This window comes from Pecten maximus, chromosome 19 (assembly GCF_902652985.1).
Source record: "Pecten maximus chromosome 19, xPecMax1.1, whole genome shotgun sequence".
Lineage (NCBI taxonomy): Eukaryota > Metazoa > Mollusca > Bivalvia > Pectinida > Pectinidae > Pecten > Pecten maximus.
Genome location: NC_047033.1, coordinates 23,178,936 through 23,193,104, shown reverse-complemented (window position 1 = coordinate 23,193,104; position 14,169 = coordinate 23,178,936). Strand labels below are relative to the sequence as shown.

The following is a 14,169-nucleotide window of genomic DNA, read 5'->3' as shown; positions in this document are numbered from 1 at the left end:
ACCAGACTCGGTCTCGAATTATAAGATATCGCTAAAATTGATCACATTTTACAGTAAGAGTTAGCTCCCTTGTAGGGGTGTTGTCATAAACCGATCACCTGTTTACACATGCCGTATACAGGTGTGCTTAATTGGCCGTGACTCGACTGAACGGTTTTATTCAATAAAAATGTACTCACAGTTGACCCTATGTTTTGTCCTTTGTATAGATATATTTGAAATCATAACGAGAGTGGCATTGCCAAGTGAAAGATGACCATGCTACGATTTGTAACCGTTACACGGAATGACAAAGAAAATCCTGTCAGTGACAGACCTGCGTTTGCTGAAGCAAACAAACGTGTAGATAAATTTTTATTACTGTACTTCTTCGTTTTGTTGTATATGAAACATATGTACGCTAAAATTTGAATTACATGTTGTGAAAACGCTAAAAATGAAATTCGCTAAAAATAAAACGTGTCAGTTTGTACAGAAAACGCGAAATTTGGCATACGCTAAAAACCCCGATATACGGTATTTGATAACCTACATGCAATAATTGTATTTTACCATAACATATTCAATTTGTTTATAACCATTAATTTGTATATTTTAATGATATGATTATACACTTTGATGTACTAATCAGATTTTTAACCATTAACTTATTTATGTTTGTCTAGTTTGGTGTATTGATTATTGTAAACATCTTTTTTTTCTGGTGTTGTTTGGCTGTTGATGACGTTGTCTGTCGATGATACAAAAACAAAACAGAAATATCGTTACGAACCATCTGATGACGGTTGCCTAATCAAATCGCCCCTGGTTCGTGGTCGTGGTATGTCCGTAAACTATATTGTTATCGGTATTCCTTGTGAAGTACCGAAACGGTCTTTCTCAAACGATACGTGTTGGTTCCCGTTGGGCCAAGCGGACATCTTAGTTTTGGCAATGAAGTTTGTTATTGACATTTCTAGAAGACTATTGGAGGGATATTTTTCAAACTTCGTTATTGCTATTTTTCTTCCCTAAGTTTCATATTCTGATTTCTCTGTTTATTAAATGATTAAAAAAGACCAATCTAACTTGAACATAGACCTCATAAAGATCTCCCAATGGTGGACAAGGTGGCAATGAAGAAAAGTCAATGGGAGTTGTTCTTCGCAATACATGAAACTGGAATTTGCTGTGGGCCGCTGTCAGCTTCCTTTGGTGAGAAAAATAGCTGTTATAGCTACCACTTCAAAGACCCTTGGTAAATCAGGCATAAACAAAAAGAATTGGTGTTTGTTTTTTTGCAAAATGCTTTTATGAATTTCATTCGGTATTCATTATTTCTTTCCCATATAAGGCATAATCAATCCTTGTGTCATGGTTGACTGAGTAAACTTAATCCAGTGAGGCGTCACTGTAGGGGATGGTGATACTGAAATGTCAAAATTCGTAAATATTAAAAAATACTAACATGAAAATGAAACGATATATTGGCAACAGTTTATCAGTAGAAGGTTAACAAAAGGTTAACAGAAGGTTAACAAAAGGTTAAGGTTAACAACAGGTTAACAGAAGGTTAACAAAAGGTTAACAAAAGGTTAACAGAAGGTTAACAAAAGGTTAACAAAAGGTTAATGTTAACAAAAGGTTAACAAAAGGTTAAGGTTAAAAAAGGTTAACAGAAGGTTAACAAAAGGTTCAGGTTAACAAAATGTTAACAAAAGGTTAACAGAGAGTTAACAAAAGGTTAACAAAAGGTTAAAAAAGGTGGCGAGTTTGTAAGTCTAGTCCTTTGGGAGAGGGCACAGGGACAATGTCTCGGGGATGTACCCCGTTACCTATATTACTCCTTCGTAAACCTCTAACAAAATAACAAAACTATTGTTTCTCACCTGGCATCATTGTTTTCAACTGATTATTTTCGGTAAAGATATTGAGGACACACGTATCTTCGCAATGTTGATATATGTATGAGTATACAATCAAAGTGTGTGTTTTACAATCACAACCATAAGTATTTACATAGACAGATCATAAAAACGTTTCTTTTAAATTATGATGAAATCAACCGATGTTAAAGAAATCATGATTTCAGTAGGAATTTGATTATTTGTCTGTTAACTGATTGCTGATGAACATTAACTTATTTGGATTCCAGGTCATGACTAGTTCGCCCGTTGTCAGTATAATGTGACCGGGTGGGGTGTCCTGCTGGGTGTCTTCGGCAGTATGCCTCAGTGAGGTAGCACTATAGATCGGCAAAAGTTCCGGCCTATCACAAGGAGACTTAACACGAACATACCGCAGCCTTCCAAAACACACATACGCAATCGCCACACGCATGCATGTCGCATGCACGGGAGGCCATCCTTAAATGACCTTAGCTGTTAATAGGACGTTTAACAAAATAAACCAAACCAAACCAAATCCAGGTCATGATTGAAAGACTGGAAATGTAAAAACTGATAAAGCTGCTAAAATATGTCAAGTACATTCATGACTTTACCTGTGGTCGATGTCGGTACGGTTGTCGTCGGTTTTGATGTGGTAACCGGTTGTTGGGTTATTGGAACAAAATGATGTCCGCTGCCAGGTGTAGAGGCATGTGCCGGCGTGTGATGGTGGTGGTGGTGGTTGTGAGGATGTGAAGTAGTAGGTACTTCAGTGTAACCATATGCTTTACCAATAAACTCTATAGCATCTGAAAGTGTCCAAATAAATCAATAAACGTCTACATTGTATTCTATACAAAACCATGTGAAACCCCGCATTTAATCATGAAAAACACTTCATTCAAAAAGTAAAAAAGTGATATATTACAGCGAAAACCGAACCTTCTAAAACCGAACACCTCTGAATACCGAACGAATTGCCATTGTACATAATTGGTCCTTCTTTATTATAGTATTAAAAAACTTCCAAATACCGAACCCTCTGAATTCCGAACACCGGACCGATTTCGTGTCCGGTTCCTGTTAAATATACCAAAAATAACTTCTGAAAACCGGCCTTACCTGAGCGATTATGACATATAGATTTGTCGCGATCTACAATAGACTAAATCTCTCCTGTATGGAAACCAGTGTTGTAACCTACAACGCACTTCTACAGATTCAGACTGGTTTTTGTTTTTTGTTTGTTTTTGTTTTTACATGTCATGGTCTCATGGCTTACCGACGATTAAATGCTTGAGAAAGATATATATACGATCATTGTAAATATTCCAATGAAATGTATGAATCTAAACATCTTATCAGGTACAGTGTACTTAATTATCCTTGACAGTAAGCTAAAACTTCAAATGGTTGAAGTGTCCTATAAGCTTTGAGCTCACGTTCAACATTGTATCCCGGCAGGACATATTTACATATCATTGACCATAACTTCGTCTGTTTAAAATCCACACTGAAAATTGTTACATTTAAAATTGTATTACATTTAGAATTTCATCACTCATATCAGAGACTTGCGGACTTTTCATAATTAATACTAAAAACTTATTTAACTCGCAAATATTAGAGTGTATAGTATGTGCTTTGATAAACACATTATCGTGAAGTGATTGAGATCCTTGTGATTTTACTTCCAGTCAAGTGACGCAAGTCATGACTTTTCTTCTCTTCTTGTACTCGAGTGTAAGTAGCTCGTCACACATGTCATAGCACCACATGTACTATTTCTAGATGCTAGATATATTATTCAAATGTTATACATGCTATATACGACCCGCTATAATAGAAAATTATTCAAATAAGAACATTCGTATGATGTTACAAGTTATATACGGCCGTTATAATAGAACACTACATGTCCCTGGTTTCGGAAGCACTTTCTATCAACTTATTTACAAATATAACAAAGTTGATTCAGCACTAACATCGATACCATTGTTGTCTAATTAACAATAATTTTAGGCATGTGTTCACGTTTCTTTATACCTGTTAAACCTGTGACGTCACAGGTGAGGAGTTGCGAAAACGAGGTCAACGGCTTTAATTGGGCTTCAGGTGTGTTTTCGAGAAAATCGATATTTATCTCAGCAATTTAATTTAACAGGAAGGTTTTGCAGCTCTGTTCATTCTCCACAAGCGCCGGCCTAAAGATTTGTTTACTTTTGAGGCAAGAAATCAGCTATTTGCTCTGTATTAAGTGGAAAAATAAACCACGCACTCATTAAATGTCTAGTTTCAATCGCTAAATTACGACACCGTATGCACTGTAACAAAAATGCCGATACTTGCACCCAAAGTATAAAACTATCTTATCAAAATGACATCATTGTCCTAATAATGATTGTTTTTAAGACTACATTTCATCAGGTGTGTATATGAAACAATCTAAAATGATGACAGCGTCTATAACATGTACATGTATATTGACGAATCAGTCGGGACAAAAAACATTGGTGAGTACAGTTAAGTGTATCGAGCGTGAATCCCGAGAATCATTGTTTTTTAAATATCTTTTCACAGTTATAAGATTTGTTGGTTAGCTGTTTATATGAGCCTTTTTGTGGGTATTTCCTTCTTTATCTTAATGTTTCCCTAACAATTTCACTTCAGGTTTATTCTCTTTCACAATGTTATATAAAGAGAACGTATATTTAGACTAGAACTGGTTGGCTAACATTTGACAGCTTTTCACCTACATTACACACCTAACCATAAAGGCTAATTACATTCGTACACAATTAAGCAGGAGTTGTTTCCCCTTGTCCATAAACAGTCCACAGGTTAACAGTACTACAGAATGCTCAGGGATAAACAGGTCACTTGCCTTTTGATTTTTCTTCAATATTTTTTCAAACAAATGTCTATACCCATTAAGTAAGGTGAATGCTGTATAGAAATAGGTAATATTCACAAAATCGTTAAAATATTTTAAAGCCCTTGTTCTTAATTAAAATCGATAAGGGTCATTCATATTAATACATTGCATGGACATATTTTCACTTGATATCATGATATTGGGTCGATTGGTTATTGAAATGCTTGTTTTAGAAAATTACACATTCGAACTTTGACCCCAACTGAATAGCGGATGTTTACATTTGATGGTCAGTCTTAATGATCTGATTGACAATCCATCATTCTAGAATATTATAGACCAATAAATCGATACCCTGGGAATTTCCGTTATTGATTGAGTCTCTTAAAGAATTTTACAAAATGACGCATTCGAACTATCACCCCTACCAAAATCTGCAAGTAGATGTTTGACAAAGTTATTTCGGGAAGCTAAAATCATAAGTATCTCGTTGATATTGTAAATAAATCAGTTTTAACAAATTTTCGGCATTTCCAAAAGATCAAAGGAAAACATGGCGTAATGTTCAAACGGGGAACGTCATAGAAAAAGTATACATTTAATGTTGAAAATATCTTTCAAATACGACAAAGAAAAAATAAAAGGTATCATTCTTAGAAACATAACAAAATATTACTAAAATACATCTAAGTGACTCGAACCCCACACTTTCGGGTTGATAAGCGATGGTTCTACCATATAGGCTATGCGGAATGTGAAGTTTATGTTATCATTTAATGTCAGTCTAGTTAATGCTCAGATTGAAATATTTTATCAACTATGTTTTTTCAATTTTTTGATACCAGCGCATCGGAGGACCACTTTTTAAGAATAGGATTTTAGTTGTCCTTTGGTATATAGAATAAAATTAGACATTGTAAAAGTTAGTCTTCCGATGCGCTCTATGTCAAAATATGATATGAATGCGGGAAAACCCCCCCCCCCCTCGAAAGTTGCAAATAGCCCGATGATGCAACTTTACGGTCCTTTTATGAAATATCCATTGCAATAAACAAATAAATTTTTCGCAAATAAGATTTTTTATATGTTATAGATTTAAGGTTTGTATTCAAAAACTCAGTTTTTAACATTTATTTTTTTTATTTTGAAAACGGTCACCGTTAGGACGAAACAGGCCAATATGCGCCATACCTCTTTGCACATACGTAAAGACCATATTACATTTATTTAATTTATGCTTTGTTTAAACTTTCACCAGCACCATATTTAAAACAGCAAATTGATGCATCTCGTACAAACCCTTGATCGCCGCCATATTTAAAACAACGTATTTCTGTATTGCGTACGAAGCCGTCATCGACACCTTATCTCTCTCTTACAATTATTTGTTTGATAATTGCAATTTAAATCGATGCCAATCAGGGTTTCGCATCAGGTTAGTCTACTGCTTTTTAATTTATATATATTTATCATCAATACAATAATAATCTAACAATATTGAAATAAAAAGTAACTGTCTAGTCTTCTATTCCATTTACAATGCAGGCGACAGGGTTCGGAAATTAGAATTTTACTTTATTTTTTTTTATTAAAACCAATAGTTACTCCACAAGTACTCTCTTATTACATGCCCTAGAACACTCGATAAAGAGTATCCAAACAGAGGGTCCTACTCTTACCACAGTAGGAGTCGCCTATGTTGGAACACATTTGCTGCGGCATAAGCGCTCCTTTAAAGAAGTATTCAAAATATAGTCTTGGTACAACTTATCAAACTACATTTGAAATAGGGAATGCATATTTGAAGGCCAATCAGGGCTTAGTGGACCTTTGATTACACTATGGTACATATTCGCACCTGTGCTTGAAATTAAAAGTATATTCACACGTCCAACACCATGCCACTTTATGCTAAGGAAAATAGGTTTTCCAAGCTTTTCATATTTTCTACAATTATCTATATATCGCTACAAACGTTTCCTGTTCCGTTAGTTGGATTACATACGTTTAATGATATTCTTATTGTTTACATATTAATTTCATTTTAAAAGTTTAAGGTAAAGTATTGAGATAGATAAAATTTAAATTAATTCCCAGACATGTTTGTAGGGGAGGTAACTCTTGATATGTCTCCTCAGGTAGATAGAGTAGTGTTCACCTTTCCCCAGGACAGTGAATTAATCCCTCAAGCCAGCAACTCTAATACTAATCCCAGCAATTATCGCCGTCGGTCATTCCTATCGCCCAGTCTGGTGAACGGTGACGAAATACGCTCAACAGCCGATATAGTATTGATGATTATCAGGACGTTAAACAACTCTAAAGAAAAAAACTTTTCTTTTTACCTTCAATTTCATATCAACGGACATTTTTTCGTTAATCATTACGAATACAATTAGACTAGACAGGGCACCATCTTTAAAATTACCAACGCTATGTACATGTACCAACGCTAAAAGCATAATTACAATTTTTTCACCGGCACCATATTTGAAACAACAAATTAATATAACTCGTACAAACCCTTTACCGGCACTATATTTGAAATAAAGAAATTGATGTATCTCGTTTGAACCCTTCATAGACACCGTCTCTTGTTCTTTTATAATTATATACGAGACAAATCCAATATAAATCAATGTCAGTCAGGTTTCGCATTAGGTAAATCCACTCTCATTAGCTTATAGACATTGATCATGAATATGTGGCAATATTGAGGAAAATTAAATATATATATTTATTACATTTTTACCAGTGAAATATCAAAAAATATTCATTCTATAAAATATCATATTTTTCATACTCTAGTCTTCTGTGATATTTCTAAATCATTCCACAGTGTCGCAGGGACCCGAAATAAGCCCCTTATTTTCCTCTCAATTTTACATTCTATTATTGCCTGCCCTCATTCTTACTGTTATATTTAATCACTCAAGCATTGGCACAGACAGACGAGATATCATAACGTCCACGGACATTGAAGTTTTAAATGTTCATTATGAACAAATGTTATTACATTTCATAACAATAACTAATTAATGTTATTCGACATATACGATAGAGCGTAACTATTTGTTTACATTTCAAAGATTTTGTTTGTTTTTCCCCATTTTACCTGTAATTGTAGGCACGTTGAGTGTGTGACACATGATCCATGTTTACTAAGCTCAATATTAGTTAAGTTCGACATTCGTTAGTTATGATTTTTTGTCAAGATATGCCAATGGTCGTTGTTGTCTTTCTAAAACGTCAATTACTTTACTTCGCGTGAAAGTACTCCTTTACTACATTTCTTCCTTCATACTTGACAGGCTTTGAACTCTTACTTAACAATGAAAAGATTCAGATGAAACATTAATTGCAAAAGGGCTTTTCACCAGTAGCAAACCAGACCAAACCTAATGTGTCTCGACACATCCTGACATTTAACCTCTAGTTAAGCATTCATCTCGGTATGCAGGAAAAGCTTTTGGTTTTGTACCCTCGCCGAGATACACAAGGCATCCTGAGGGATGTCGTCTGCAGTACGGTTGAATGAAGTAGCACCATAATATCGGTATCAGTTCCGCGGTGTCACAAGGAAAACACATACCTCGCCCTCCCAAAACACACACTTACCACAACGTATACAGGTAATAGTGTTTTGCAAATCATGTGAAATCGGCCAATTTCGTCCACTGGATGCGTTTTGGTGATTGATTTTTTTTTCATGGGATTAACGTCGCATAATTAGTCGCATTTTACAACATGCAGTGACGTTCAGCAGGCATATTTTTTCTGTACAGACAAAATGTATCAGTGACTTGAAAACCTGCATATACATAACTGGTTTTGGACAAGAAGTTTCATTGAACAAACTCGCGGAAGAGGGTATCATTTAAACGCTTTGTTTTTGCAACGAGCAAAATTTTCATTAGAGCAAGTGATGAGCAGACCTGAGAGTCGTTTTGATTTTTACCCACAACTTCTGGACCAATCATTTCCTCCTAACAGTATAAACAATGAGACATATATATATACCATGGTACTGTGTAAACACGTGACTTACATTTGTCTTCGGCTGTACAGTGCCTTTCGTCTTCACCGTTATAACAATTAAATCGGCCATCACATAATTCGCTGAGGAGGTACAAGCACACTCCAGTTGAAGGACAGGTGAACATCGGAAAGCCACATTCTCCCCTAGCTACAACATAGCATAACATCAACATCAAATGTACCACATTAGACAATTAAAAGGAAAACAAATATATATATATATATCGAAGTTTTGATTATTGTCTTTCATATTGATCGCAGAGACTAAAACCAGAATATTGTCGACATTCAGTAGCCAACATCATAGTTGTTTGGATAGAAATAGCAATCGATTATAAAAACGGGTTAAAATGGCGTTTAAGGTATTTCTATCACATAGACACAACACAAGAATTTAAGACCAAACACAGCATGTAGTTTCCAGTGTATTATATATATGAAGGTGAGACATGCTCTGGTGATGTGAGCGATGTCATCGTTAGGTGTTCGGATTGCTGACTTTTTATAGATAGAGCAATTAATCTTACCTTTGATGAAGAGGGAAGTTGTTTTTTTTGCCTCGAGTGTAAATTGTCCAAATAATATATGTGACTTATTTGTATTATCAGCAGGTAAATTGGTATATCCTTACAGGTTCACTTTATATGTATTATCAGCAGGTTAATTGGTATATCCTTACAGGTTCACTTTATATGTATTATCAGCAGGTATATTGGTATATCATTACAGGTTCACTTTATATGTATTATCAGCAGGTAAATTGGTATATCATTACAGGTTCACTTTATATATTTCCTCTAATTTACTTGGCTGTGGATAATTGGCAAGATAATCCTTTCGTCATTTTGCTTATGGGCCTCTAATAATTGTTAAACCGAGGTGATGCGGTCAGTAAAAGCCTATCGTTCAACGCTCACAGAGACTCTTAACAGTCTGGTTAGACATTCAGGTCATTGTGGAAATGGCGTCGATGTATTGTTTGGAAATATTTTTTAGCAGAGAATTGTTTCCTTTGGCATAGGAATATTAAGACAATGGCAGGCATGTTTATTGTGATAAATACCGATAATATTTTCCCATAACAGTATTTTTGAACTTCTAAGATGGGAAGTTGCGTCAGCATCCCGCGGCTCGGTCTGTATATCTGTAATGCAATGAACAAACACAAATTCACCTTTGGTCAAGCTTAACTTCATAGCGTGCAGTAACAGTTAGCATGTGAATTTCATTGAAATACATTGCAAACTATTGACATTATTTCAGTTATATGAACATAGATCGGCTAATCATAATCAATTGTGACTAATATGTAAGTAATATATTATTACTAGCGGAATAAAGAAACGCAAGCTTATTTTCGATAGTTATTCATTCTATATGATGTGTACATGGTGTGGGTTTCTCGATTATAACATCATTACTGAATACATTTTGATGATTGTTGTCCTATCACAGACGGTGTTTGCGTGAATACGGTTAAAACAAGGGTTCCCTACGCCGTTTCCTGACCAGACCTAAAATAAGTAGCGTGTGTGCGTGTCCCCCCTCCCCCTTTGCTATCAGTCACTGCTCTTAATCTCCTGATATTGACATTTGAGCAATGCTATTCAACTCCTGAATAAGGGCCTACGTGAGATGAGCGACATTATATGGATTGTTGAAGCGGCTCCTAACCCTCATTGCCCTACAAATACTGGGCCCTGCAGGTGGGGCGTAAAATTATACCTGCTTACCCCATTGCATAATCGTAAGAGGCATTTATTTAGGATCTTATATTTTCTCTTATTTCTTCTCCCTAATATATCCATTGACAGTGCCCCACTTTTGACCTTTGATTGAGTGTTCGCCCCAGTTAGGAAGGCTTTGGGTTCTGTCCCCTGGCTGAGACATACCGCAGTTTTGAAAAATGGTAGTCGCTACTCCTGCTAAGCGCTCAGTATTTTGGGAGTGGAATTACTAGTTTGCCCGTTGTGACCGGTTAGGGTGTCCTGCTTGGCATCTTCGGCAGTATGCTCAAGTGAGATAGTACTATAAATCGGCAAAAGTTCGGCACTATCACAAGGAGACTTAACACGAACATATCGCAGCCTCCCAAAACACATACGCACTCACCATACGCATGTATATCGCACGCACAGGAGGCCGTCCTTGAATGACCTCAGCTGTTGATAGGACGTTACTTAAACAAATCAAACCAAACCAACCCACAATTGCTCGATGAAATACGTATCTCGACTGTTTGGAGGCAAATCCAGAACTGGAACGTGGTTTTGAGCCAGAAAGACAACATACCCTAGCAACATGGGGCTTCGCGTTGTCCTGCTGCAACGTAAGGTTACATTGTTGGATAAGAAAAAAAACCCTGCGTAGTCTAAAGACCTTATCCCGATCTTACTACTGTAACTTATCACGAATAACCACGAGAGATGTTAACACGCCTTGATATATCCCTGTTCATACAGCAATAAACCGTTTCCCTAATTTGTTGCATGCGTCTCTAATATTCAAAACGAAATAGATTTGGTGCATATGGAAGCAGTCATTGCATTCGACGTTGACGTCGCCTTTGCGTATGTGGCGAACTAACATAGAGACGTCGTGGTCATAAAGGAAACTCCCACAACCGATCCCTAACCGTTCTCGAAAGCTCTGGCCGATCATGAATGCCGACAACTTGACGTGCCGTCTCCGTCGCCGTCTCAGGGGTTGCGAAAGAGGAATGCCTCCATCTTGGTGTCACGACGTAAGGCGCGAGCGTCCACTCTTGGGGCGTTCATCCAATCTCCCTGTGGCTCTGAGACGTCCAACTAAAATAAATATTGATGTCTCATGCATACCACATTTCTGGGCTACATGACGTTGCGCATGCCCCTGCAGTATCAGATCAGTGGTCCTACCCCTATCGACTTCACTCAATCGCGGCATTTCGCTTCGAAAAGAAAAGTTGTGTAACTGATCTGTACTGTTCCAATGTTGGATTTGTAATGATTTACCAACACATATGATGCAAGAGTATCCGGGATGCACGCTTTCATGAAATTTCTGCCGAATGCATGCAGCGTCGAGCGGGGTTTTAAATGGCCCCTCACGTGAAAGTGCACTGTAGTAGGTCAATGGGTTTTAATTAATAAGAATCGTTAATATATAAACAACCTATTCACAGAAGATATGTATCCCTACTTTACCTGTACTTATTTCCATACATATTGTTGTAATAACTCACCAGTTGTCTTTCCAGTAACCAAAAGAACACTATACACCAATGCTATAGCAAAAAGCATGTTTGACGAGTCAACAGTGTCCAAATGTGAAAACTGTAAGAAAAGTTGGATTTTGATAGCCACGTTTTATTAAGATGTTTGGCGTATGACTTAATCCCAATCTTTAATTGAATTATCGACAAATCTCTTCGGGAATCGTCAAGATTCAGTCCTAGTAGAGACAAATTTATTTACAAAAGATTACAACGGTATGAACAGACACCAAAATCATCATTGATTTATAAAGCCGTGAATGTAAACCTAGTCTCAGATTTATTGGAGATATACGATTCAAATGTAGCTTAGATTAGTAAAATATTCTCTGCGAATATAACAATTATATCGAAATTAATAATGCAGTTTAGGTCTGTATCAGAGCATGTTCATCAATCTCTTAACAGTTTAACTTCAAAGATACACCATAGGAAATTAATTGCATGTAATGATAGATTTAAATGTGAACTATACAAGCTACTCAGTATGTAAGAAGCATTACGAAGTTTACTTACCGATGTTATAATCCGAGTTAACATGCAGACAATTCTTATCAGGGAATCGAGAGTCTTCACATATTGACCACGAGTGTCATGTAATCGTGTCTCAAACAGTTGATAAGATCGACTTAATGTAATAAAAATCTATATATATATGTATGTGTGTATGAAGACAGTATAAGGGTCGTCTCGACAGTCCGATTTTGATAGTAACGCCACCTACTTTTAATAGCAATCGGTCAAAAAGTAGGATATATAAATCATAAGGAATACACATGGAAGCATACAATGAATGGAATTATAGAAAATGCTCAATATTGAATCAAAATAGAAGCGAAATTAAAAGCCGTGGAGTCAATTAAAAATGGATATCGGAAATCAATCACATGCTACGTCACTCCTCGTCGAAAGTGCGCAGCAGCAGCAGCCATGGAAAAACTTGTGTCAAATTCAGTAGGTAACTCCATACATCGGTACCTTCATCGTGATCGTGGAGTGATTTCTCAAACCGTCTAGTTTCCCGATGGTATATTTCACATAAAGGAATAAAACTCTACCACTTTTTTTTTTTTTTTTTTTATAGTTTTAGTGTGAATTAGGGTTCATTCGTTACCATCCTTTGTCTGGCTAAATGACACAAACTGTCGATGGGCCTTTAGCAATGAAATACAAAGTTACAGTTGTGGGATCGCACAACGCATCAAAAACATGGTGCTGACATCATGCACACAATTATGCGATTGAATCAAACATCTGTGCGGTTTCGAAACTTCGTACGATTAATATTGCATAATGACAATTATCTTAATAGACCTATTCATAAATATAATGCATATTTCCATGAATCTACTTTTTAGCTCACCATCATTACATAGTGGGCTATTCAAATCGCCCTGCGTCCGTCAATCAGTCCGTCTGTAAACAACTTCTTGTTATCGCTATTCCTCAAAAAGAACTGAAGGGATCTTTCTCAAATTTCATATGTATCTTCCCCCTGGTCCATAGATGTGCATATTGCTTTTTGGGACCAATCAGAAAACAACATGGCCAACAGGTACCCTATTGAGTTTTCACAATTGAAGTTTATTATCACTATTTCTCAGAAAGTACTAAAGGGATTTTTAATCGTAATTAGGAAAGCCGTTAGTCAAGTGCGATGCATTTACCACGTGCACGTGGTTCTAACGGGTGTTTGGAATAGCGAGATTGTGGGTACAGGGTATGTTCAAAGCGCCTGGTATGACAAGGAACTACGTACTAGAGATGCATAAAAAGACATATCCCGAATTAAGTCACCTTCTAGGAATATGAAAGTCTCGTTTTTTATCCGTTCTGTGTTTGTTCTTTTTTAATTTGTTTAACCTATCAACAGCTATTGTTGTTTAAGAACTGATCCTCTGTGTGCGATGTGCATGCGTGTGGTGAATGAGTGTGTTTTGGTAGGCTGAAGTATGTTAGTTTTTGTCTCTTTGTAATAGCGCGGACCTGATTAGTTAGTATTACCTATCATTAGTAGTATATTTATAATATTAATACACTTTTTTTTACAATAATTTAGAACTATACAATTAGATTACATTGCTTTAGATGATAAAGGTAGAATAATTGAAAACACAACACAAGGAATAAAATAA

At 36.2% G+C, this 14,169-nt stretch overlaps 1 protein-coding gene across 1 annotated transcript; it reads right to left on the bottom strand.

Moving 5' to 3' along the window:
- Positions 1-1,268: 1,268 nt before the first annotated feature.
- Positions 1,269-12,090, bottom strand: LOC117317935. The gene is made up of 5 exons (XM_033872904.1): positions 12,005-12,090; positions 9,845-9,925; positions 8,792-8,929; positions 2,483-2,677; positions 1,269-1,408 (listed from the first exon to the last, which is right to left on the bottom strand). Exons 1-5 carry the CDS (start codon positions 12,060-12,062, stop codon positions 1,314-1,316), a joined length of 567 nt encoding a protein of 188 aa, XP_033728795.1. The 5' UTR covers positions 12,063-12,090; the 3' UTR covers positions 1,269-1,313.
- Positions 12,091-14,169: the final 2,079 nt, after the last annotated feature.

Excerpts from the sequence above, each read along its gene's own strand:
- LOC117317935 (XM_033872904.1), bottom strand. The coding sequence starts at position 12,062 with ATGCTTTTTGCTATAGCATTGGTGTATAGTGTTCTTTTGGTTACTGGA. Across the intron at positions 2,678-8,791 it reads CTGTACAGCCGAAGACAAAT|ATGCTATAGAGTTTATTGGT; the intron begins GTAAGTCACGTG and ends GGACACTTTCAG. Across the intron at positions 1,409-2,482 it reads CGTACCGACATCGACCACAG|TATCACCATCCCCTACAGTG; the intron begins GTAAAGTCATGA and ends TTGACATTTCAG.